At 33.7% G+C, this 27220-nt stretch overlaps 4 protein-coding genes across 5 annotated transcripts; 3 read left to right on the top strand and 1 right to left on the bottom strand.

Moving 5' to 3' along the window:
* Positions 1–6414: 6414 nt before the first annotated feature.
* On the top strand, positions 6415–8610 carry LOC130979598 (pentatricopeptide repeat-containing protein At1g31920). The gene has a single exon (XM_057903063.1). The coding sequence runs from the start codon at positions 6744–6746 to the stop codon at positions 8568–8570; it is 1827 nt and encodes a 608-aa protein (XP_057759046.1). The 5' UTR covers positions 6415–6743; the 3' UTR covers positions 8571–8610.
* Positions 8611–9829: 1219 nt separating this feature from the next.
* On the top strand, positions 9830–12802 carry LOC130982215 (vacuolar protein sorting-associated protein 25). The gene is made up of 6 exons (XM_057906113.1): positions 9830–10201; positions 10529–10668; positions 10820–10873; positions 10976–11064; positions 11150–11225; positions 12369–12802. Exons 1-6 carry the CDS (start codon positions 10143–10145, stop codon positions 12488–12490), a joined length of 540 nt encoding a protein of 179 aa, XP_057762096.1. The 5' UTR covers positions 9830–10142; the 3' UTR covers positions 12491–12802.
* A 317-nt stretch (positions 12803–13119) lies between these two features.
* Positions 13120–15238, bottom strand: LOC130982216 (protein AE7). The gene is made up of 5 exons (XM_057906114.1): positions 14987–15238; positions 14767–14867; positions 14533–14632; positions 13861–13906; positions 13120–13517 (listed from the first exon to the last, which is right to left on the bottom strand). The coding sequence occupies exons 1-5, from the start codon at positions 15116–15118 to the stop codon at positions 13417–13419; spliced, it is 480 nt and encodes a 159-aa protein (XP_057762097.1). The 5' UTR covers positions 15119–15238; the 3' UTR covers positions 13120–13416.
* Positions 15239–23527: 8289 nt separating this feature from the next.
* Positions 23528–26914, top strand: LOC130982956 (UV-B-induced protein At3g17800, chloroplastic). Of its 2 annotated transcripts, none has more exons than XM_057907109.1 (5): positions 23528–23767; positions 23868–23948; positions 24582–24756; positions 25536–25813; positions 25967–26914. In XM_057907109.1, the coding sequence occupies exons 3-5, from the start codon at positions 24619–24621 to the stop codon at positions 26784–26786; spliced, it is 1236 nt and encodes a 411-aa protein (XP_057763092.1). In that variant the 5' UTR covers positions 23528–23767; positions 23868–23948; positions 24582–24618; the 3' UTR covers positions 26787–26914. The 2 variants fall into 2 exon arrangements, with proteins under 2 accessions (XP_057763092.1, XP_057763093.1); XM_057907110.1 differs by having other exon boundaries at positions 23572–23767; positions 23874–23948.
* The last annotated feature ends 306 nt before the right edge of the window (positions 26915–27220 follow it).

The raw sequence follows: 27220 nt of genomic DNA, 5'->3' as shown, positions 1-27220 counted from the left end.
AGAAATAGTGGGGAGCAGCAACAACAACATTCGCCACGCGCCCACTCACCAGTATTACAATTGATTCTTATTATTATCTTTTTAAGCTTAATTGCGCTTTCTACTTTCTACTTTTTATTTTATATTATTACTATTTTTCCATCCTTATCCTATTTCTATTTCTATTATTATTATTTTAAAAAATATTTAATAAAATAATGATTAATAAAAAATAGTCAAACTTTGATTAATTAATATTAAATAAAATAAATTTTAATTTTTTTCTAATATTATCGTATTATTTTTTTAATTTATTTTTTAATCTGTTAAGTTAAATATTAATTTATTATGAATATAAATTTTATTTAAAAATTTGTATTGACTGATAAATTTAAATTATTATATATATATATGATAAAATTTAAATTTTTAACATTTATTTAAATAAACGAATAAGATCATCATTTCACCAATTTAAATTAAATTTACTATTATTATTATTGTTAATTCCTTAAATCTAGTATTTAATCTATGTCTTTAAACAAAATCTAGGAGTAAATTTTTACGGTTTTATTAATCGTTATAAGATTTTTTTTTAAATATATCATAAGAAATTCCTTTGAATAAATTTATTTAGTAATGTATTGTAATAGTAAAATCTTTTTATTTTAATTTTTTTACCTAATATCTTTAAGAAACCTTTTTGTTTAATTTTAATTTTTTATTAGCATAAAGTTTATGTAAGTTAGTATTCATTATCCGGTTTCTAATAAAAATAGAATATGACTATAGTTTCTATAAAAATATAGAGGTATTTATTAATTACGTGTTAGAATCATCTTATCAAGCTTAAAATATCAAAGTCGTGTTCTAGTACAAGAAATCATCTACTAAATATGCTAATCATATAGTATATTTGTATCTAAATGTAATAACGTGCTTGAATTTCAATTGTTTGTATAAATTTATAGAATAATACTTGTTTTTAGATAAAGGTAGTAATTTATAGTTTGTATAGCTCAAAATAACATATTTTAATAAAATGTTAATTCTACCTTATATATAAAAAGAAAAACTAAAATTTAAAATAATTTTGCCATTGTAATAAAGAAACTTAATTTAAAAATTAGATTTAGCTAAAATTTAATGGATTTTAAATATCAGTCATTTAAAACTACAATAGTGTAATGTGAAATTCTAGAACCTTTGTTTTGCGTAGATAATTCTATAGCCCTTTGAAATCATGGCAGTAAATATATATTACTTTTGGAAACTAACAAAAAAAAAAGGTTAACATAATTTTTTGCATAAAAAATAAGAGAAAATTTCACTTCCTTCTTCTACGAGATATTAAAATGACACTTTTTTTCTTCTATTTATAAATGTACATTCTTCTTTCTTCTAACTTTTATAAAACCTCATCTTTAATTTATTTTAAATTTTTTGTGTTAATTAATATTAACTTTATCTATTTTTTAAAAAAAAAATTAATTAATTTTTAAAAAAATATCTATTAACAAAAATTTTATCTTTTATCATTAAATTTTGCTTACTAAAATACCCTTTAATAAATTACTTTTTTATCATTAAGTTTTCTTTTACATTCATTATAATTAATTAATTATATATATTTATATATTAGACAACGCGGATTCTATTTAGAAAATTTAAAATAAACGTTATTTTTACAGTTAAGAAATAAGGATTTGGCTTTATATTTAATTGCAATCAGACAGCCAAAAAAATTTAACTGCAATCATGCATACTCTAACAAAAGCAAAACATGATTATTTGATCGCATAATAACCTTGTTTGGCGTGGGATTTAAACTTTTCCCCAAACTTTTTCGAGTTAACTAATTAAGTAGCTGATATCTTTAAGAAATAAGTACAAATTTCTCACAGAATAAAGTTGGGTTATGGGGAAAAAAAAATATTAGCTTATTATTATATATATTGAATAAAGTAGGTGTTTTTTTTTTTGGTGACTTTTTTTTCAAAGGTCCAACACAAAGACTTCCCAAGAGGAATAAAGTAGGTTTGATTACCCGTTTTTTGTTACTACCTATAATTTAATTACACTAAACTTAAATCAATTAATTTCAAATGCATTATTAATTCCGTTTTTCAGATTAAAGGGAAAAAACCACTTGCGGAGAAGGCAGATTTTGTTTTTGATATTGGAGTAACAACAATGTTTTTTTAAAATGTGGGTTGATGGGATGTTATTTTTAAATGTAAAAATGTTTAATTAGGTAAATAAAAATTGGACCGTCCGATTTGTGAGAATTACAAAATTCGGACCGTCCGATTTGTGAGGATATAAAAATCGGACTGAAAAATTTGTGAAATCGAGTCGAGGGATTTGTGAGAGTATAAAAATCAGACCGAGGAATTTTTGTTAAAAAAATTTTAAAAATTTGAAGTATAAAAATCGGACCATCTGATTTGTATATCTTTCACACTTTTAAAAAATACCAAAAATTATCATGTTAAAATATATCCCTACTTTTATTTCTATACAAAAAAAAGAGCCGTAGACACGTGCCATCACTTAATTTTAAAGACAAAAATGATGAAATTAATCTAAGCAACTCGATCAAATCAAATTATTTTTTTAGCAGATTTTGATTTAAGCAAATATTCAAATCAAATTAATCTAAGCAACCATGCTAATAATAGTAAATAAGAGTTTCCTAGGTGTTTTAAGAGTAAAAGTTTTGTTCTATTTCATTTATGTTATGACACATCGTTAATATTGGAAAGAGGAAGATATTAATTTAAAGATGAGTTCTTAAAATTTTGAAATTTAATTTTGAACAATAAAAAGACCAATATTATTAATATATCACAACATAAATAAAACATAGGAAAAGCTCTTGTTTACTAAGGTCATAAAAAAAATTTATTTTGCCATGCTTATATTTGTAGTTAAAAGGACAGGTGTATATGACACATGGGTGTTACATGTTTTGTTTAGCGTGTCTTATGTTTAGTTTACTAATTTTAATACCATAGTAATACTAAGTACAAGTGTTTTGAAAATGTTAGATAAAAATGTGTAATAATATCATGTGAAGAATGATGTGATTATATGGAGGTATTTTTTTAATTTTATCATTTTTGCAATAGTATATGCAATAATATTGTAAGAACACTAGCTGTTATTTTCTTGCTCAGAAAAATAATTATTGTCTATACTTATACTAAGGGAAATTAGAGAAATAATTGTTATGTAATGTCCAGTTTCACAATTTCTAAAATATCCTTTTTATCACTACTACCCAATAAACAACTATGTGCCAATAATTTATGAGGTTTCTTTTTTAGGTTCAACTGTTAAAGGTACGATTCATTTATTAGAGACAGGAAAGAAAAAAAAGAGAAATTTCTAACAAGATGTGAAAAAGAAAAAAAACCTTATAAAAACAATCTAAGTCTGAGAGAAAAAGATTAAATATAGCTATTGGAAAAAAATCCTAATGGTAAGAGCTATGGAAATGAAAAACTACTCAAAATGGAGAACCCCAGCATAATAATAATAATAATAATAAATAAATAAATCTTTTTAAGTTACATAACAAAGAAATGTGAAGATATATGATGGTATAGGTTTTTTTACCTAAATGCGCATGTGAAACACTTTAATTCCCAAAATGCGTATGGATTGAAATCTTTTTGAAAATGCACAGCTCCATTTTTTGGCCGGCGTCCGCGAAATGGATTTCCATATCATTTCAAGGCAGGTGCCCACAAAATGGGCCAACTATATCAGGTGCAGCTTCCACGAAATGGCTACTCCCATTTTCTTGGTGGCAGTAGCGAAATGGAAGAAACAACTCAGAGGCACCAGGCGCGAAATGGGGGCACTACGGAGGTGAGGACACTCCCATATTCACTCTATGGTATAGTCATAATTTGATGTAGAAAAGTGGATATTATTGCCCTTATATTGAAAAAGATTTTGTTTAAAATGTTATCTCTAGGTTACTTGTGTTTGTGTATGTTGCAGAAGTATATATGGTTATATTCGTTTCTTTTTTCCATCCTAAGAATTTTTGTTTAATAGTTGTTCAGTAAATATAACTCATTTGGCATGGTGAGTTATGTTTTTTATACGTTTGCATTCTGGAACTGTGTAGAATGCTTGATTGATCCTAAAACTTTTAACAATGTGGCTTTGGTAATGGGTTTCGACACAAAAACAGGATGCCAAGCTCAATTTTACATGCCAGATTTACAACTTGCTTAGGCTTTGGTACGTACAACTTTGTTTATAAGTGGGGTAGGTTACATGTATTATGATTGATAGATTCATCGAAATTCTTGGGATTGGACTTTAGATAACAAATCATTGTTACGTCTTTCATATTTAGTTATGAATTATGAAAAAGTATATTACATGCAAAGGTTATATCTTTAAAAGATATAGTATGCTATTCTTAGGTTTGATAATTAAAGTCTTCCAAGTGCAAACTGACTTTTATGAATGAATTCTTAGTTCATTTGCCTCGTTGAGAAAACACAGGGTTGAAACTCTCTGCTCTGTCTTAAGTCTACTGTCATTCTTTTTATTTTTAAGTATGTATCTCATCTAAAACATGATCCTATGCTTTGGATTTAATAAATGTTAGATAATGATTTGTTTGGTTTAAGATGAATAATTGACCATAATTCTCTGGACGTACTTAGGAGTAAAAATTTTCTGATTATATGTTGGTTTAAATTAGCTTATTTGAGTTTAAAAAGTACTTTTTATAAAAAAAAAGTACTTTAAGTTTTAAACACATTTTGATACATCTTTTAAAAATAAGTATTTTTATTAAAAAAGTAAATTATTTGCTTTTTTCTAAAAGCCAGTAATACCTTGCTTTAAAAAAAAAAATAGAAGCAAAAGACGTTTTTAATATTTGAAAACTTTTTTTAAAAAGTCTACCCAAATATAAAATAACTTTTATCTATAAAAAATGATTTTCTTAAAAAAGATAAAAGAATAATTACTTTTTTTCAAAAGCCAATTCAAACTAGTTCTATGATGATTTCTTTGCAGGTCAATTGTATAATTTAGTTGTTGCTCATTATTATAGTCTTTCTATATGTAAGATGACATTTCTTGAGATTTGTAGGTGAACATGAACTATTGATATGATATTATGTCACTGCTTTCTTATAAAATTATTTTATGGGATATCATCATAGGCAGACAATCCATAAGAACTCAGAAAAGCTACTTTGGAATATTGTAATTTTGATGCTAATGAACTTGCAGCTTATTACCTCTTATAGAAGTGACACATTTTTCTTATTATCATGGTAGAAGAGATTTTGGGTTCATTCATATAATTGCATTTTATATTTGCTAGTTCATGCACCTTCACTTAGTGAAATTCTTGCAACCTTACAACCAAAGATTATTCCTTCTACTTGTACAGTTTCGGATAAGCTGCTTAACTTTTATGCTGCTATATGTTTTGTGGGTATTGCTGATTCATATTACTTACCATTCAAGGGCAGCAAAGTTAATTAAGATATAGTTGAAAGTCTAAGGTAGATAATATACTATTGACAAATTTGATAATAACATTTAGTGCTCAATTAAATATTTTGTATTGGATTCAATCTATATTCTTATTAGCAACTAAGTATTAACATTGTACAATATTAAGCTGGCAAACAATCAGTGCCCCCATTTCGTGCTTGGTGCCCTGAGTTGTTTCTTCCATTTCGCTACTGCCACCAAGGAAATGGAGTAGCTATTTCGTGGGAGCTGCACCTAATATGGTTGGCCCATTTTGTGGGCACCTGCTTTAAAATGATATGAAAATCCATTTCGCGGACGCGGGCCAAGAAATGGAGCAGCGCATTTTCAAAAAGATTTCAATCCATGCGTATTTTGGAAATTAAAGTGTTTCACATGCGCATTTAGGTAAAAAAAGCCTATATGTATTGCATAGGAATTTTAAAAGTTAATAATAGAGATAGTAAAACCAAGTCTTATCTTAGTATCCTATTAGATAGAGAATTATTCAAGTGAATTTTAAATAAATATATAGATATAGATTATAAAAACACAAAGGTATTTACATTTTTTTAAATCTTAATAATATAAAATGATTTCATTAATTTAAAACACAAATATATTTTTTCATAATAAATTTATAATAAAAGTATTAGTTAAAGAATATTAATACTCTTTTTTATATATAATTTAAAGTAACAAATTTATTTTTATTTTATAATTGTTACTTTGTAAGATATTTATCCTTCCAAATTCAAAAAATACACATGGCAAGAAATAAGAGGTTTTCTAACATGTTACAGGATCTAGTGGGGACAACACCTCCATCAAATATTATCCTATCAAGAAATCTCATTGTCCTATAATGTTAAGCAATCTTGTGGCTGCAAAAGCAATGCCAAACTTCATGGATGACATTCAAAACCCTCTTGGAAAATTGACACCTTATCAAAAAAATACATTTTTTTTACATAAAGAAAAAGAAAAAAAAAAAATATTTCCTTTGAAATGCTAATGCTCCTCCCATTTCTTTCATTTCAAGAACCAAGTCACACTACTCACTACAACCCCAGGTTCCCAACTTTGGTGCATCATGAATCGTAAAGTTCACTTTTTTCCTGGTTCATAGCTATCCCTTCTCTTTCTTCTATCTTCAGATTTGTGTGTTTATTAGAATAATGGAGTGTAGAGTATTATTATTGTTATTATTTTCCTGTATTTAGCTTTAGCTAGCTTGACAATTTAACATGGTGTGCACTGAGACATATATTCTCAGTAGAACCCAGTTTTTGTCACTATCAAATAATATTCCACCAAAAAACACTGATTTGAATGTTAGGTTCTATGAACATGGATGGTTACCTCTACTTAAGAGATGCAAGAGCATGGAAGAATTTCAGCAAGTTCATGCTCATATCCTAAAATTGGGTCTTTTTTGGGATCATTTTTGTGGGAGCAATTTAGTTGCTACTTGTGCTCTAGCAAAATGGGGTAGTATGGAGTATGCATGCTCGATCTTCCGGCGAATCGAGGAACCTAGTAGTTTCGAGTACAATGCCATGATTAGGGGGAATGTTAATTGTATGAACCTGGAAGAAGCTTTAATTCTTTATATTGAGATGCTTAAAAAGGGAATTGAACCTGACAACTTCACCTACCCATTTGTTTTCAAGGCATGTTCACTGTTAGGTGTTCTTAAGGAAGGAATGCAAATTTATAGCCATGTCTTTAAGGCAGGGCTTGAAGGTGATCTCTTTGTGCAAAACAGCTTGATCAGCATGTATGGGAAGTGTGGGGCAATAGAACATGCACGTGATGTGTTCGACAAAATGAGTGAAAGGAGTGTGGCTTCATGGAGTGCTATTATTGGTGCTCATGCTAGTGCAGAAATGTGGCATGAATGCTTGAAGCTTTTCAATGACATGATGCATGATGGACGCTATAGGCCTGAAGAAAGCACCTTAGTCAGTGTACTCTCTGCTTGCACCCATTTGGGATCTCCAAACCTTGGAAGTTCAGTACATGGAATCTTGTTGAGAAACACTACTGAACTCAATGTTATTGTGAAAACTTCATTAATTGACATGTATGCCAAGTGCGGGTGCATTGAGAAAGGGCTTTGTGTGTTCCACAGTATGGCCGAGAAGAATAAACATTCATACACTGTAATGATCTCGGGCCTTGCTGTTCACGGACGTGGAAGCGAAGCCCTTAGAATTTTTGCAGAAATGCTGGAACAAGGTTTGGCACCAGATGATGTTGTCTATGTAGGTGTGTTAAGTGCTTGCACTCATGCTGGCCTGGTCAATGAGGGCTTAGAGTTTTTCAACCGGATGCAATTCGAGCATAAGATTGAACCAACAATTCAGCACTATGGTTGCATGGTGGACCTTATGGGAAGAGCTGGAATGCTTAGGGAAGCCTATGAACTCATAAAGAGCATGCCCAGAAAACCAAATGATGTTTTGTGGAGGAGCCTTCTAAATGCTTGTAAAGTTCACCATAACCTAGAATTAGGGGAGATTGCAGCTGAAAATATTTTCATGTTGAATCCGTACAACCCCGGTGACTATTTGGTGCTAGCAAATATGTATGCGCGGGCTCAAAAGTGGGTTGACATGGCCAAGATCAGAACTGAAATGGTCCGAAAAGGCTTGGTTCAGACACCTGGATTTTGCTTGGTTGAAGTGAAGAGAAGGGTCTACAAGTTTGTTTCACATGACAAGTCTCAACCCCACTTCCACAGCATCTATGCCATGATTCACCAAATGGAATGGCAGTTGAAATTTGAAGGCTATATACCAGACACATCACAGGTGTTGCTTGATGTGGATGAAGATGAGAAGAGGCAGAGATTGAAATATCATAGTCAAAAGTTAGCAATTGCTTTTGCACTAATACATACATCTGAGGGATCTCCCATAAGAATTTGTAGAAATCTTAGAATGTGTAACGATTGTCATACATACACCAAATTCATTTCCATGATCTATGAACGAGAAATTACTGTAAGAGATCGAAACCTGTTTCACCATTTTAAAGATGGAGCATGCTCATGTAAAGATTATTGGTAAATTTTCATTCTCTTTATCCTTCAAGAATACACTTTAGAAAAATTCTCTCTATTTTCTTTAACAACTCTTTTATCAGTAATATATTGATATTGTTATCAAACTAATCAAGGGAAAAAAATGATAGGCACATAAAGAATAAGAATATAGCATAAGCATGAGTCACTTTGATTTTTGGGTTAGTTTAAAAAATTTAAGGCCTAACATCACTTATCTTCAACTTCTATTATTTAGTGAAATTTCAGATTTTTATTGTATTCTCAACTCTCTTCTCTAGTTACCATGGATTTCAACAATTCTTGGACTATATGTATGAGAATAATAATTTTCTGGTTGTACTACTTTTCAATTTTACCACAGAAACAAGTTTGTCTAGTTGTAAATGTAACTAATGGGAAATTGGGAATCTTAATTTTATTGCCACTTGCCACGAGATTGGACTTTTGATATTCTTTTGTAATGACTTATGGTACTCATAACATCATAGTCCAAAAAAGGTTAGCAATTACATAGTTTCTAGTCAAGTATTTTACATTATTATATTAGTAGAATTAATTAAAAAAGGTAATTGAGAAAGTGTGTTATGAACTTCATCAGACAAAGATAAACCACCTACAATCTTAATGCTAAGGCATCTCACATTCCATATTTTTAAATGGTTCTATCATCTTACACAAATAGATTTAAGCATTTTCCCCTACTTTCTGGAAGTACAACTAGAAAGATTAGTCTCTAATATTTTTAAAATAATATTATTGAAGATTTAAATTATCTTATTTAGACTTCATTTTTAAAATAATATTATTGAATGATTCAATCATCTGAAATTTTAAAAGATAATAAACTAATTTATTCTTTTTTTTATCAATAAAGGAATAAATAAAAAAGAAAAAAAAGAAAAACAGAACAAAGTTTTTACAAACTCACATCACACAACAATTTCTGAGTCAATAATATACTTTTTATAATTGTATAAAAAAAGTATAAAAAAACAACGAGATTAATAAATAATATTACATGGTCAGTAAATATTATTATTTTTTATAAAAAATAATTTATATTTTTATTTATAGACATTTTAACATAAAAATATATAATTTATATCTAATATAATTTACATTTATATTTTTTATAATTTGTATATATAAATTAATAAAATTTATTTATTAAAAATAATTTAATATTTATGTTCGCTAAATAATAACAAAAAAAAAAGCTAAAAATTTCTCCCTAAAAATTTCTGATTGTGCAATTCAGTTTCTAGTTTCAGTTTACCTACGAAACGTCGACGTTTCTGTGTACAACAGTTTGCTTCATCACACTGACTTTGTTCTTCTTCCTCCATTGGTAAGGGTGCTACCTAGGGTTCCCAGAGTTTAAGCCCCTTTCTTTTATTCACTCTCGCCAATATCGCAATTCTTCATCTGCAATATCAGTTTCAACAAGTCGCGAAATCGAAAGGTGTTGAAAATCATTGCGTGATACGGCGCCGTACCGATCCATTAAGGAGAGGGAGCTATTTAATCCTCAAAGAGAAGATCGTTAACCTTTGTGTAGTGGAATCATTCGAGAAAGATGCAGAAATTGGGAGAGTTCAAGTTACCACATTTCTTCAACTACCCGCCATACTTCACGTAAATCCCCCTTCGCTGCAAGTTTTTATTTTTATTTTTTGTTTGATAAATTCAAGCTATGTGTGCTTTCTTACTAGTTTACTCTGTTGGATCAAATTTTACAGATATAATTGAAAATCATAATGATTAATGAACATTGAGCTCCTAATTTTACATGTAATGAGAATGTTTTATCGGGTTGTACATGACTATGGTTATTCAGAATCATTCTTTTCTCTTTTGTTTGTAAAATTCATTGCATATTGTTTATTATTAAATGTAAATTCATAGTGACACATTCATAAGTTTGTGGTTGGTTTGGCATGCAACTTGGTTTCTGATTTTCAGTTTGCAGCCAGTAAGAGACACTAGAGAGAAGCAGGTACAACTGTGGAAGGATCTTATTCTAGATTATTGTAGAACACAAAAGGTATTTGTAATTGCGCTTGAAGAAGAATTTCCTCTGTTTTCGAATCCCGTAATTGGAAGTAAGTTAAAAAAATTCCTGCTTACTTGCAAATTTCATTATTATTATTATTGAACTGACAGGTCTCAAAATGTTCCCATATTTCTTTTTTTTTTCGCATTTTATTTCCACATTTATATCATATGATTGTTTCCTGGTTTCTGATAGTGCAGGGTCTCTTACTCATGAAGCTAGAGAAGCATTCCTTTCAGCCTTAGTAGCTGATGGTATGGTTCATGTCAGTGAATTTATTGTTCTTGTGTTTTATTGTTCTTGGGAGTTGTGACTGGTTCTGAGAAAATTGCTAACGTGGTATTCTAATCTGACAGGACGTGCTGAGTGGATGGATAAAGGACATAGGAAATGTCTTATTCTCTGGCATCGGATTCAAGAGTGGGCAGAAATTTTAGTACAATTTGTAGGTTTCCATTTCTATTTTGATAACCACAGCATTCCAGTTTCTGTGTTTGCATTGTGTTTGAATTCACTTTAATATTGATTAGGCAAGAGATAATGGGCTGGAAGATGGTGTTGTGACGATGGAAGAAATAAGGTTTGGGACTGAATCTCAAGGAACAGGTAATTTGTTGATGCTTATAGATCCTATTCTTCACTATCTTGTAATTTGGGATGGGACAAGTTTGGCAGTTCTTGGTTAGTTCTTAATACTTGTGTTATCATCTTATCATGTGTTTGATGCATGGGATGGTATAGCTTTTGGAGTTGATAATTGTAGTCTGTCTTTTCAATAATTTTTGCTTTCCATTTTGTTTACTGATTCAGTTAAATCAAACCTTTCAAGTGGGATTAGATATAAGTTTTCTCCTATCCTTGGACTGAAACAAACATAGATGAAAGTCATCCAGGGAGAAAACCAGCGTGCCAAATAGGATTTTGGGTATGAATTGTAGGAAAAGTATTCAGTAATTTATCTTCTCTCTATACGTTCTGGATACTTTTGAAGCAGTGTTGAGAGTTTTATGCTGTGTTTTGATCTCTCTATATGTGATGTGCAATGGGGAAGTGTGCTAGCAATGGGATAGATATTAAAAATAGAGTTAATACCTATTTTAGTGTTTGACGAGAATTTCAAATGGTAAATTAGTCCCTCAGGATTTAATCATTTTAAAAAGGAAGCGAGAAAAGGTGGTATATCAATCACCATTCAAAAAGGGGGACACCGTAGTCCAGCCCTATAGGTTTGTACCATTAGAAAATTTCTAATGCTTTTGTATGGAGAGATTAACATGTCTCCCACTTTTGAATGGTGAGGGACCACCCAGAGACTCTTAAATTTGATGGATTAAGTGTTCTTCAAAATTTCTGTTAGGAACTAAAATGTGTATTTACTTGGTAAATAAGTTCATGAAATATTTTGATTTTTAATTCATTGACTGGAGTAATAAGTGGTACACAAATTACAATATTGTAAAAGTTGGAGGCACTACTTTGTATATTTTGGCCATGTGATGCTAAATTGCTAAGTTTGCTCATTGAAGCTCCCATCCTTCTTCAAGAAATACAGTGACTTATATTTACTTCAAGTCGAGTGTTATTTCTCTGCCTGGCCCACGGCCATGCCCCCTTTGAACACAAACATTTCTAAGTTTATCACCTGCTTTTTGAGGCTTTTGTTTTTTCCTTTAGTCATATTATTGTAGGTACTTCCGAAGTTTTGGGCTTTGACTGGATTTGTCTCTCATTCTTTCTGATGTACTGCAGAGCTTCAAGGGATAGACCGAACCATTCTGAATCGTGCGCTGAAAATATTAGAGCAAAAGGGGAAGCTTGTGGTCTTCAAAGGAACTTCAACTGATGATGAAGGAGTGAAATTTTCTCTATGATTGTTTATCTGTTGTACCTTGACAGATTTCAAATATGCCATAAGCAGGGGTCTTTTACGTGATAAAAATTGTTCATTATTTTGGATATGAATATTGTGTTAAGGTTTTGGCTTTCTGGCTAGGCATGATTGAATTTCAAATGATGCTCCCGAAGGATTGTGAAACCATGAAATCCATATCGCAGTGCAAAGTTTAGTCTGGTTAAGAAACTATATTGCAATGTAAAGTTATAATATGTTACTGTCGTTGACACAATAATATATTGGTTCTTACCAGCTGAAATGTGTATGTCTAACGTTGGCTTTTCCAGCTTTATTTTTCGCATGGTACAAAGTATTACTGTTACTTGGAGCGTGATTAAGAAAGACTGATCGTTATTCTGTTTATCAGCTTTCACCGTATGGGTATATACCATGTTCATAATTATTTAATTGCTGCCAACCTCTATCGTTAAACTAGTGCAACCTTTGCATTCTCAACTTGTTTCAGATACTTAATTTGGTCAAGATATGGGGAAAGGCCTTAGTGAATCTCCAAAATTGGAAAAGGGCATGCACATTTCTTAAGACCCAAACAATTTGTATCATAAGCTAATAACTACCTAATAAGTTAAATTTTTCCTCACAAAATAAGATCAATCATATAAATTAAATGATGAATAATGCGACTGTATTCTGCCATAAATCATATATATAGACAAGCCATTAAAATTTAAACCTCCATCAAATGCCTGTCACCTTTTTTGGTCAATTACAACTGAACCGAACATTTGATCTATTCTAGATTTATAACCAAAAAACCTTGATCCCTAATACTGCTATTGCATTTTTCCACTAAGTATACAACAATTCGTGGAGTAGGTGCATAACCAAAATGAGATATAACTAAAGTATATGTCGTCTCACTGCATCTGTGGGGAAAGTTCTTCAATTGTAAGATGGAGCAAGGCATTCGTCGACCATATCTAGAAGGTTTGGATTTTCCAGGGCAGCAGCCACACGCTCTTTATCATTTAGTTGTTTGTTAACTGCATACATAGTTGTGACAAATGAATACAAAGTTTGAAAAGAATTCAGAGGGACTTGGGACAACTCATTGCCTACTCTTTCAAATCATCTTGTGACTAGTGCAGAATCAATAATCATCAAATCGAACTAATTATTTCATGCAAATATAAATATAAGTATGTGTTTGTAATAAGTCCATCAACGGCATGCATTACTTGCATGGAGCAAACAAAAAATTCCGGATGATGTTTAAGTCAACAAAAATAACATCTTCACCAAAACAAGTACATGGTTGCACTAGTGCATTACAGAATGTATGCATATCTCGATATAGAGTGAAAAAGAGAAAGATGAAGAAATTACCTGCAGCTTCAGTTGCATGAGATCCAGGTGCTACTCTGATATCCACCTAGCCATAATTTAACATAAAACTATCAGGTGGATAAACTGAGAAAGAGGGTTCAACAGCAAAGTGAGGTGGTTCAAAGTTCATATCATTGCAAGAAGAGCTCATTTTCTTAGTTGCCTAATGGGTTTTAGTTCGGATTTCATTTTCGAGAGTGCATGTTTATCTTACATGAATTTGTAGTTATTTCTTTTATGTTTTAGAAGGCTTCAAATCCTCCGGCTTCTTATTACATCCCTATTGGTGAACAACCAATTTGTACTAATAATAAGACTAAAAAGATTGCAGCCTTTGCTGCATTATGCTCCCCATTAATTCAAGCAAGAACAAAATGCACACAATTGTTATTCACTATGCAACATCTAGAGTTACCTTACCAACTCAATACTCCGAATTGAAACTAATCCATGAGCTTTTGCAAATCTACCACTCCCTTGGTCTAAAATCTACCACAAATTCTCCTTACAGTAAAACTTCCATACAAGGAAAAATATAATACAAATTACATATGATCATAACACAACACATCAATCTAGTTTTGCCTCCAGGGTATCAATCATTAATCCAAGCAACTACCCTAAACAAGTACAACAATCAGAAAATAAAAAATTGTGAAAAACAATTAATACCTTGTAGCGTGAAGGCAAGCTTCTCATGAGCTTAACCCGTAAGCAGAGACCTATAATCGTTGCCATGCTGCAATGTTCCACTGTCGGAGTAAACGTAACCCTAAACAACCAAAATCACAATTAATGATTCAATAATAATAATATAATAAATAAATAAACACATGAGACATTCATCAGAAACCAATATCAATCCTAATACCTAAAGGGGAAAAAGAAAATGAAAAGTGTGAGCACCTAACATAACTACGGTGATCATCGACTTCAACAGCATCCTCCGTTATGACCTTGAGCTCTTCCAAGGAGTAAGGGTGCTCAGGGTCCTTGATATCTCTCAGGTGATGTGAGAAATCGTTAAGGAAAAAGAAAGACTAAGCATGCACATATTCGATGAAAGGTATTCAATTAAAAGAAAAAAAAATAGAAATTGGAAAATGAAAGAAAGAAAGAAATAAAGGATATCGAAAATCTCAAGTTGGTCGATAGGTTCGACGGCGTAATCGTCGTTGGTGGTGGGCGGTGAGGTGCGGGTTCGGCGCTCTTTCTTTTCGTATATGATAGGGTTTGCGTTGATTAGAGTTGACACCATGATTCTGCGTTTGGAGATGCCGATGGAGAAGAAGTAGGAAATGATGACGACGACGACCCTGATAAATTGCTTGCTAAGGGGTTTGAAATGGAATGGGCCCTTGCGGCCCGCAGGCCTGGAATTTCACACATAACATTTGTGGCGGTAAGACCAACGCAAGTTGTCACAAATTAACGAAAGTATGTGTTTTTTAACTATCTCTTTTGAGTTTAATATTCACTTGAAAATAAAAATCTGAATATGATTAATCGTAAAATTATTTGTGGATAAACAGTAATGCTAAAAGCATGAGAGAGAGAGAGAGGGGAAGAGCGAGGCGAAAATACAGAAAGGATAGAACTTGAGAATCACATCAACATTTGAAGAATTCTAGGGTTTGAAACAGAGAAGAGTACCATCGACTAGAAAGTGAATCTTTCTCCATTTCTATCGGAAGATATTTTCAAGAGGAAATTATTTCACCTATTCACTTGGATAGGAAGAATCAATGACATATATCTTGCTCGTAAGCAGAAAAAAGGTATGATATATCCTTTTGCCTTTATACGGTACACGACGAAAGGGGGGCATTGAAGGCGATAACGGACATGGATCGTATGAGATTACGAAGGAAGACAATATCAGCAAAGAAGCTAAGTATAGAAGGCCAACGAAGGAAAAGGCAAGAAGTATGAATGTCGAAGGTAGAGAACGGAACGCCGATAAGGATGGGCGGACTCAACGTAAGGATAATTTGGCTATGCATACAGGTGGGAAAGGAATGATGAAGAATACGTCAAAAAATGACCCAAACGGTAATGGATGGACAAGGAAGGTTGAAGTAACTGTTGCAGAAGAAAATATAGGTTGGCTAGCAAGGAGTTTAGTCGGGGGGACGACCAAGGCCATAGATTTCAATGCTCTGAAGAAGGCAGTTTCAAAAAATCTGCCTCGGGTTGTTCAAGTCCGTGAATTAGGAGCGTATAAGTCACTACTAACTTTTGACACCGTGAATCATGCGGAGGAATATTATACATTCAAATTGAATAGTCCTCTGCAATTTTTTCATAGCGTTTGAGGTGGGAGGAATCAAAACGAAGTGAGACTAGAAGAGTATGGTTAGAATGTTCTGGAGTGCCACTGCATGTATGGTCTGCAGAAACATTCAAAAGGATAGGTGGACAATGGAAGAAAGTAGTACAGTACGATGAAATGACAGAATCAGAACTATCATTCAGCTTTGGAAGAGTTCAAATCGATACTTGTATGTTTGATGTTATTAGTGAATGGATCCATATCACGGTCGGTACTAGTGGGTTTGATGTTTTTGTGAAGGAGGTGGGAAGTAAGATATATGGAGCGGAAAGCATGATTGTAGAGGACAATCTGCGAAGGATGAAGGCCAACTATGATGGAAGCAATACAGAAATGAGGATGCCAGCACCGATGTTTGATCCGGCGGCTGAATTGGTGGAGGCAAGGATGAGGAATCATAGTGAAAATAAGGGTAAAACAGTAATTTATGATTTGTTTTTGAATGACTGGAATCAAGAGCATTTACTATCATTAAAGGAAAAAAGAGTAATTGACTTAAATGCATTAAAGAAAATTGATAGAGGCAAAATTTATGGAGATGCTTAATTTATTAGGGAAGGGGACTCGAAAAGGACCGTGTCACAAGAATTTTCCAATTCAAGTGGCGGGGTACAAGAGGGTGTTATAAGGGCTAGAAGAAGGAATGTGGTGGGCCATTGTTTTCATAGGGAAATGGATAATATAATAAGAGGAAAGGAACGAATGGGCATTGTGGACTTTCATGTTATTGGGCTTACAAATGAGAATAGCCATCTTGGACATGTTGAAGGAGGGATGAGCCTTGGATGGTGGGCTCATATTGAAGCGGGTCAGGCTGATGCTCCACGGGTTAAAGAGGGACATGCTAATGAAAATAGGAGCAGCGACAGGATCTATTCGAGGAGTAGTTCTTGCACACCGCTGGAACTTATGCAGCAAACGATGAGACACTTGCAGGCAGAACTAGGCCTTGAAGAAGATGACCTGTAGTAAAACAGCGTCGACCTTGGAGAAGATGTCGCGGGGTAGACGGCGCCGGGGCCAAGCGGGTTGCATCACACGATGGCTATCCCACGTCTAGCACCTGGAGGCGGGATCTCGATTAGCGGCGGTGACCGAAAAAAATGGAAGGGTCAGATTGCGGTGGCGAAAAGCTGTGTGGTAGAGTTGCACAATGAAGAAGAGTGCCATGGTGAAACCAATGAGCCGGTTAATCAGAGGAACAAGAGGAACATCAATCTAGCAGAGGCAAGAGGCGAAGAACAATAGGTTATTCCAGAGACAGTGACATCATGCATGGATTAGTGTGTGAATGATGAAGAGTGTGGCAATGAGGAGGGTGAATCCAGAACTAGCCAAGTACAACAAAACATGATGAACGATGAAAGGCTGAAGGGGGAGGAACAGATGAATGAAAATAGAAAAACTTGGGAATTAGCAGTGGAATCAGGTGCAGTTCTACATAATGAAGAAGAGGATATTATGGCAATACTTCAAGCTCATAATGAAGAAATTGTAAACAGGAAGAGGCAGGCGAAACAAACAAAGAAAGCCAGAATAAGCAGACCTAAGAACTACAACAAGGTGTGTAAAAATATTTTTAAATGATTTATAGTTGTTGGAATATTAGGGGGTTAGGAGGTGACGAAAACCTGAGAATGATAAAAAAATTGAAAAAGAGTAGTAGATTAAACATTTAGGGTTGATTGAAACTAAGCGTCAAATCTTGACAAAATTTGATGCAATACGTATTTGGAAAAATGACATGGTGGGCTGGGAATATGTGGAATCTATATGTGCTTCCGGAGGCTTGCTGCTAATGTGGGATGATATGGTGTTTAAAATGAATAACTGCTATAAAGGAGAATGTTGGCTGTGTGTGGAGGGAGTGATGACTAATATAAATCTTACTTGTGTGTTTTTTTTTGGTTTACGGAGCACATGGGAGAGTGAAAAAACGGGTGATGTGGGAGGAGTTGAGTTATATTGTGGGGTTGTGTCAGGTGCTTTTTTGCTTCACAGGGGACTTCAATGAAATAATGCAAGTGGAGGAAAGAAAAGGAGTGAGTAGGTTACCGGTGTCTGCGGAAGAGTTTAAGTTTTGGGTACAAGACATGCAATTGCTGGATCTCCCTCTTAATGATCGTAAGTTCACATGGTTCTGGGGTCGACAGTATAGCCGCATTGACAGGGTCCTGGTCAGTGTAGATTGGATTGAAGCTCTTTCGGATACTCGCTTGAGAGGTGGATCTCGAGTGTTATCAGATTACTGTCTGTTGATTGTGAGAGATACAAGGGTGAAGGGAGATCCAAGACCGTTTAGAAGTTTAGATGCTTGGTTCACACATGCGGGTTTTCTGAGGATGGTAAAAGAGGAATGGAAAAACTTAGGGTATGTTCCCATTCACTAGCAAGCTGAAGGCGTTGATGACACCCCTGAGAAGATGGTATAGAGACAATTTTGGTGACATGGATAGTAGAATAAAGAGGTTTGAGGATGAGATAAAAAAGATTGATGATATAGTAAGTGATGGCGCATATGACGGTACAATGGAAGCTAGATGCAAAGCATTGGTGAGATGCTGTGAGAAGTGGTATATTCAGAAGGAAATTCATTAGAAGCAGATGTCTCGGTCTTGACATACTAAATATATGGATAAGAATACAAGATACTTTCATCAAGTAGCATCGGCTAGAAGGAGGAACAACAGAATTGATGCGCTCTTACTGCAGAGGAGGTTGGTTCGGAATCAGGCCATAATAAAGGTGGCAATTAGAGGATTTTATAGAGATTTGTATCGGCAAGAATATGCTCCATTGATTGGGTTTCGGGAAGGACTAGTGATGAAGATAGATGGAGATGAGGCTATAGCATTAGAAGTAATGCCCTCTGCTGAGGAAGTCAAAGAGACTGTTTGGGATTATGAGTCTACAAAAGCCCCAAGTAATGACGGGTATAATATGAACTTCATTAAGAAGTGTTGGGATGAGATTGGCCAGGAATTTACTGCAGCAATGTTAAGATTTTTCCAAAGCGCCAAATTACCAATGGAAGCGAATGTAACTTGGGTGGCTTTAGTGCCAAGGAGATCAAAGACCTTAGGCTTATTAGCATGGTTGGATGTGTGTACAAAGTAATATCGAAGGTTTTGGTAAAAATGATGAGTTCAGTGATGCCAAGATTAGTGGGAGAGACACAAAGTGCTTTTGTAAAGGGTTGAAAAATACATGATGGTACTCTAATTGCATGTGAAACAGTTCAGTGGTTGAGGATGAGCAAGAAGAAGGCAGTGATTATAAAGTTAGATTTTCAAAAGGCTTATGACAGGGTCAGGTGAAACTTTGTGGATATTGTGTTACAAAAGATGGGTTTCAGTCATAAATGGAGAGCATGGATAAAGGAATGTGTAAGTACCGCCTCTATTTCAGTTCTGATTAATGGGGCTCCGTCCAAGCCATTCAAGATGGAGAGAGGTCTAAGACAAGGAGATCCTCTATCTCCTTTCCTGTTTGTCCTTGTGGTTGATGTTTTACATAGGATTGTGGGAGAAACAGTCAGGAATGGTTGTATATCCCCACTGTTGGTTGGGAGGGATAACATAGAACTGTCACACTTGCAGTTTGCGGATGACACTATTTTGTTTTACCCACCAGAGATCGAGACAATCTTGAATTATAAGAGGCTCTTGCGATGTTTTGAACTCATGTCTGGACTAAGTATCAACTTTGACAAATCGAATTTGATTTCCGTTAATTGTGAGTCAGAGTGGGTGACGAATATGTGTGGGATACTAGGATATACTGAAGCGGTTCTACCCGTAAGATACTTGGGAATCTCCTTAGGAGCAAATCCTTGATTGGTGAAGACATGGAAACTGATTATAGATAAGGTGGAAGAGAAGCTCGGTCTTTGAAAGGCAAAAATTCTTAACAAAGCTGAAAAGTTAGTGCTTACCAAGTCTGTACCTAATAGCTTGCCAGTCTACTATCTCAGCCTATATAAAATGCCAAAAGGGGTAGCAGAGAAGTTGATTGCGTTGCAAAAAAAGTTTTTATGGAGCAAGGAGGACGGAAATAATGGTATGCCTCTCGTAAAATGGGAGTTGGTGTAGGCCCCGAAAAAGCTAGGAGGTTTGGGAGTGGGGGACGCTGTGATTAGGAATATGACACTTTTGTTTAAGAGGTGGTGGCGGTTTTCAAAAGAGGATTGTCCGTTGTGGAAGAAGACTGTATGCTCGTGTAATGATTTAAATCCAAATATAATGCTAGCAAATCAGTCACTACCTACAAGAGGGGATCCGTGAAAAGATATATGTCAATTGAAGATCAAGAAGCAACACGTAAAAAACAAGATGATCAGTGGCCTATCTATGGAAATAGGGGATGGGAGGAGAACTCGTTTTTGGGAAGATAATTAGTTGCAAGGTGGACCCTTGAAAGAGAGTCTTCCAAGGCTTTTCTCTGTTTTAAACCAGCAAAGATCTATTATAGGGGATTGTGAGTTTTGGGATGAATTAGAGTGGATTTGGAATTTCTATTGGAGGAGAGAATTGTTTCAATAAGAGTTGGCACTTGTAAACCAACTCCATGAAAGGTTAAGGCCAGTTAAGTTATCACCTGATAGAGAGGATAAAGTGCTGTGAAAATTTTATAAAAATGATATTTTTTCAACTAACTCTTTTATGCAGGTGTTGTAGACAGAAACTGTCTCGGAAGAAGTCACAAGTTACAGTTTTAATAGTGCAATTTGGAGAGGCTCGGTCCCGCCAAAAATTGAGCTATTTACATGATTTGTTTTAGTAGGAAGGGTAAATACCAAAGAGAGATTGAGTAGATTAGGCGTCATTCATCCAAGTGATAATACCTGTGTGTTGTGTAAAAAAGATATAGAATTTGTTCATTATTTGTTTCTTTGCAGTGAGTTTACTTGGAAGGTGTGGTGTGCTTGGTTGAAGTACTTTGATAGAGTTTGGGTTGTCCCGAAAACGATCAAAGAACTGTTTGAGAGTTGGACAGGAGAACCTGGCAGAAAATTTGAGCAGAATAAGAGGATGATTGGATTTTGTGCAGTAACTTAGAATATTTGGATGGAACAAAATGCGAGAATATTTTAAGAATGAAGAAGGTAGCGTGGAGGACATTAAATTGAGGTTGGTGTTGAACTTCAAAGAGTGGTCTAGTGCTGATCCATGTGGTTGTTGATGGCAATACCGGGAATGCTGATGGATTAGTCGTTTTTGTATTTCATTTGATTTTACCTTACAGTTGACTGTACCTTTTTCTTTGTGATCCATCTTTTGTGTCACTCTACTTTAATGAGTTGAACTTTTCTTTGTTCTAAAAAAAATATTTGTCGATGATATTGTCTTTATTGGAGAGTCAAAGGAAGACCTAAATAAGAAGTTGGAATTATGGAGAGAAGCTCTAGAAGTGTATGATCTGCGCATAAGTCGTAGCAAGACAAAATATATGGAATATAAGTTTGGCCTGCGAAGGAAAAATCCTAATATAGAGGTGAAGATTGGAAATAACATCCTACGAAAAAGTTGAGAGTTTTAAGTATCTTGGGTGCATCATATAGGATAATGGAGAGATTGAATATGATGTAAATTATAGGATCCAAGTAGGTTGGTCAAAATGGCGGAGTGCATCTGGTTTATATGTGACAAAAAAGTGCCTTTAAAACTTAAAGGTAAATTCTATCGCACTGCTATCAGACCGACTATGCTTTATGGTACAGAATGTTGAGCGACCAAAGGGGAGCACGAACATAAACTAAATGTGGCAGAGATGAAGATGTTGAGATGGATGAATGGTCATACACGATTGGATAGAATAAGGAATGAAGATATAAGAGAGAGGGTTAGAGTAGCATCTATTATGAAAAAGATGGTAGAATCGTGTTTCAGGTGGTTCGGACATGTGAGAAGAAGACCGACAGAATACTCAGTCAAAAAGGTGGATAAGATGAAAGATGGACAAGAGGTGAAATGTAGAGAAAGACCTAAGCAGACCATCCATGAGGTGATCAAATGAGATCCATATGTAAATAGTCTCTCTATATACATGATACATAATAGAGCTCAATGACATCGTTTAATTCATATAACCGATCTCACCTAATGGGACAAGACTTTGTTGTTGTTGTTGTTGTTGTTGTTTGTTGTTGAGTAGTTTTTGTTTTGAAATTGTATTATGTACTTTGTCTTTATTTAAGATTTGAGTATTTAACATTTATTATTTTTGTTATATGATATAATTACAAATATTTAATTTATTTATCTTAATTATATTAGAATTAATATAATCTGTTTAAAATAAATATTTATGAAAATTTGTAGGACCATATTTTCTTGTAAGAAATGGAAGTTGGATAAAAATATTTTTGTCATAAAAAATAGAAAAAAAATGGATAAAAAATTTAGGATGTGAGATGAAAAGTGGAGGATTATCTCTCGGATATTATCCAATATTATTGTCTTTAGACATGACAGAAATATTAGATATATTGATCTAAGGTAAATGTGATTCAATTAGTCTAGTCATTTATTTAAGGACTAAATTAATTAAACACAACAAACATATAACTCACACATTACATTGCATTATCTATCACCCGCTTTTCTATACCATTGCCACTTCTAGACTAAACAAAACATTAGACATGTTGACATAACAAAGATGTGATTCAATCAATTTAGTCATTCATTTAAAGACCAATTTGATCAAATCCAAAAAAAATATAATTACATTATCATCTTGTTCACTCCATAATCAATTTCTTGCTTCTACCTCGACGATTTGAAATCTTAGAAGGTGTTAACTATATTATACAACCAAAAATGATGATATTAACATAGTAAAGAGACTGAAATAAAATAATAAAAAATAAAAAACACAATTAATTATGTCAATCAAATATGTAAAAATCTTGTTGTGAACTACGACTTCTGACTCTTGTAAAAATATGTAAAACACAATTAATTATGTCAATCAAATATGTAAAAATGTGGACATATTGATTCCTAGTCTAATTTATCTAATTTTAAAAATTTTTTATGTGTGTATCCATATTAATTAGGTCAGTATAACGGAAATTATGTTTAATTTTTTTGTTGAGTCTTGACAGAACCAAGTGAATATCAAAAATCAATTTGTCTAAATTTTAAAAAAGTCAGAAACTTAAATGTATTTTTAAATCTTTAAAAATTTAAATATCTGCATATATTTGTCTTTTTCTTCAAACAAAAAAAAGTACAAAAGGAAATTATTAAGATGTAAATTCAACATGATTTATTATAGTGAAAATTTAAAAATAAATTTAATTTTTATATAAACTAATTAATGTTATAAAATATATATTTTTTTTAATTTTATCACTCAAAAAAAAAAAAAGTTTCTACACGCACACACGTTTCACGCTTGTGTTATCCGTGTTCCTCTCCTTCATTCGACAGTGCCCTGTTCTTCATCATCTTCTCGGAGCAAGCACGGCACCACAGAGTTTAAGCTTCGAATACCGTCTTTCCCGGATTAGCAAGCCACGAATTTTGGAGCACCCAAACTTTTACCCTTTTGAAGAGTAAAAGAAAAAAGGTAACAGCTTGTTCAACACTAAGTCTCAAAAGCTGATTTGGTTCTTTCCTTCTAATACTTCTCAAATTCTTGCTTTTTCTGTTCTTGTTTGGGTTGCTAGCATCAGCAACAAGCCAACAACTACCCCCTCGGATTGGATAGTGAACTGGGTTGGTAACGATTTTTAGAAGCAGCTAGAAAGGTGAGGCCTTTTTTGCATGGTTTCTTAACACCCTTCATTGCTTCCTTTGTATTTTACTTTTTCTTCATTTATTTCCTGCTTTTCTTATTGGGTTTAGTTCTCTCGTTGTTATGTTAAGAGTTTTGGGACTTAGTTGAATGTTTTAGTTACCTACATCTATTTTTGGGGTTCGTGGGGAGAAGATGTATGCAGTATTGTATGCTTGAAGTGGTTATTGAATGCAAAAATATTGAGCCAAAAACATTGAACGGCATGCTTTCATTTTATTTTAGTTTAATTTTTGTGGTGGAGAATTATTGTAAGCTTATATTGGCTTTTGTTTCTCTCTTTCTTCTGCTGGATTTTATGCTTAAAATCTGCAACAGTTTTGGAGTTGGATTTACTGTGTTTTCATTGAGATAGATGTATGTATGCCAGACCCAGTATTATATTGAGGTATATACTATATAGTCCAACTCCAAGAACCTCCTTTAAAGTTATCATGACTTTCTTTATCTGCGATATTGGGTAGAGATACTTTTGTTTCTAGTGAATATATGCTTGTGTAGTTTTTTTTATGAAAATTAGTCATGAACAAACTATGTGAACAACCTTTCCTTACCCCTTTCGGCCTTTGCTTCTTGTCCAATATAGCCATAATCGTCGGAGTGCGAAAGTCACAATCTTGGTAATGCAAATCTCAGGTGCTATCAGTGATGTATTGGTGGTACTTCCACCTTCTGCATCTCTTAGGTTACCAGAATTTCGCCATTTGAACACTTGTGCTGTTTCTGATGCCAAGAACTTTATTTCAAGTGGATTTCTTAAAGTAAGCTTTCCAGGATATCATCTTCACTTTCTTTCTGCTTGTTTTCTAGAATAATCTTAATTCTCCTTATATTGGAAAACGTTTTGAAATTAGCTTGAAAGCGAGATATGTGCTATCTGAAACAAAATTGATTTACTATGACTGAAGATTGAGACTTTGAGGTTAAAGAATTTATCTTCTTCCCATGAAAGCTGAAAAAAAGCATAAAATATAGTGGGCATACAGAGTTTAGGATTGAAGAAGCTTGTAGCAAATGTTGTTGTTGTAATGTTGTTTAAATAGCATTAGTTACAAATAATTTATGTAATAATCATTAACCAATGTGTTTAGAGTAACAAATACGATTGGTTCTCCTTGTATGATTGTTGTGAAAACTCTTGTTGGCTATTGATTGGTATTCCTTTTTATCCCCCAATCAACTCGTGCTCGCTATACTGCCCCCAAGCAATTTAAAAGGTTCTACTGTAGTTCATGCATTTGTTGACAAAACATTTGTGCTAGCTTCATCTTGTTCATATTGACAGAGCTAGTTCTTTTTTCCTTTTCGCTTTGAGCTTACATCAATCTATTAGCTTAAGTTGAGAAAATTTGCTTTTGATGTGCTTTTTTAATCCTTATTGTTTTTTCTCCATATATAACTTAGTTATATGCCTGTATGATTTTCTCTACTACATTGTTCATCTTGATTTCCACTTACATTATCCTGTCTTATTTTTTGGGGGTAGAGCTTTCCTCGTTCTTGTAATGCCAGCTTGTTTAAAGTATTCTTTTATTTGTAGAGCTTTCCTTCTTGTTGCAATGCCAAGCACTATAATGAACTTTATAGTTTCCGAAGTAGAGGCTTAGTTACAAGAGCATCAGCAGGTTCAAGTGATAATTTAGCACATTTTGCTCCCCTCCAACTCGAAACACCCGTAGGTCAGCTTCTGGAACAAATTTCACAAACCCATCCTCATCTACTGCTAGCAACCATTGATCAGCAGCTAGAGAATCTTCAAACCGCAAGAGATGAGCAGAAGGAAGAATCTTCTACTTCATCTCAGGATCCCCTTTACAAGTAAGAATGATACCTTGATTCCATGAATATGCTATTGTAAAAGCTCTGGAAGATTATCACAAACCAAAAGTGGGATTATAGTTCATTTGGTTGTATATTGATTTAGCTATTTGTAGTGCAAAAGTGACCAATTCTGTCTGATCTGAATTTCAGGAGGATTGCTGAAGTTAAAGAGAAAGAAAAGCGTACAACTTTGGAAGAGATCATGTACTGCTCGGTTGTAAATAAGTTTTTGGAAAACAACATTTCAATGATTCCAAAGATCTCAGCAACATCAGATCCTACCGGCCGAGTGGATTTCTGGCCAAACCAAGAGCTGAAGCTAGAAGCTGTTCATTCTACGGAGGCATTCGAGATGATCCAGAGTCACTTGTCTTTAGTACTAGGCGAAAGGCTCGTTGGACCTCTTCAGACAATTGTTCAGATTAGTAAAATTAAGCTTGGAAAGCTCTATGCCGCTTCGATAATGTATGGATACTTTCTCAAGCGAGTTGATGAGAGGTATCAGCTTGAAAGGACAATGGGGACCCTCCCAAAGGACTTTGGTAAAGCCAATGTAAGTTTCGACGAACCGGCACCGCCTTCAAACCAGCTCTGGGACCCGGATTCCTTGATCACAATTCGTGCTTTTGATGATGTTTATAGTGATGGGGACTACATGGAAAATGAAGAAGGCAAATCATACCGGTTACGATCTTATGTGATGCAGTTGGACAGTGAGACACTTCAAAGACTTGCCACTATCCGGTCGAAGGAAGCTATGTCGTTGATCGAAAAGCAAACTCAGGCCTTGTTTGGAAGGCCTGACATCAGAGTTTCTGAGGATGGTTCAATTGAAACTCCCAATGATGAAGTGCTTTCAATTGCATTCTCAGGGTTGACCATGTTAGTTTTGGAAGCTGTTGCGTTTGGATCATTCCTATGGGATGCAGAAAACTATGTTGAATTGAAATACCCTTTTCTCAATAACTAGAAAGATTGTTTGTATAAGAGTATAAATTCTTTTTGCTGCACAGTTTAGACAGTAAGGAATGTAAATGTGTTGATGCATGGAGCTTTTTATAACATAAATATATTTTACTTGATGTTCTGGTCGCCAAATCTTTGTTAAAAACGGTTTCAAAATAGGATGGAACTTTAGTCTTTAAGGCCTTGAGAGTAAGTGAATGAAAGGAATTGAAGGAAAACTGTTAAAAGGGAGTACTATGTTTTACCATGTTTGATTGGAGTGAAGATTGATGTGTATGTTTTTGTACACAGTACATGCTGTTTTTTTTTGTTTGGTGACGATTTTTTTGTACATACTATTGAAACAAGTGAATTGATTTTTCAATTTTCTTTACTGTTTTATGGGTTTTTTTGGACCAAATGATGCATTGTGGTACATACAAAACTTGGAAAAAGATG

Source organism: Arachis stenosperma, chromosome 5, assembly GCF_014773155.1.
Source record: "Arachis stenosperma cultivar V10309 chromosome 5, arast.V10309.gnm1.PFL2, whole genome shotgun sequence".
NCBI lineage: Eukaryota > Viridiplantae > Streptophyta > Magnoliopsida > Fabales > Fabaceae > Arachis > Arachis stenosperma.
This window is presented reverse-complemented; position numbering and strand designations above follow the sequence as displayed.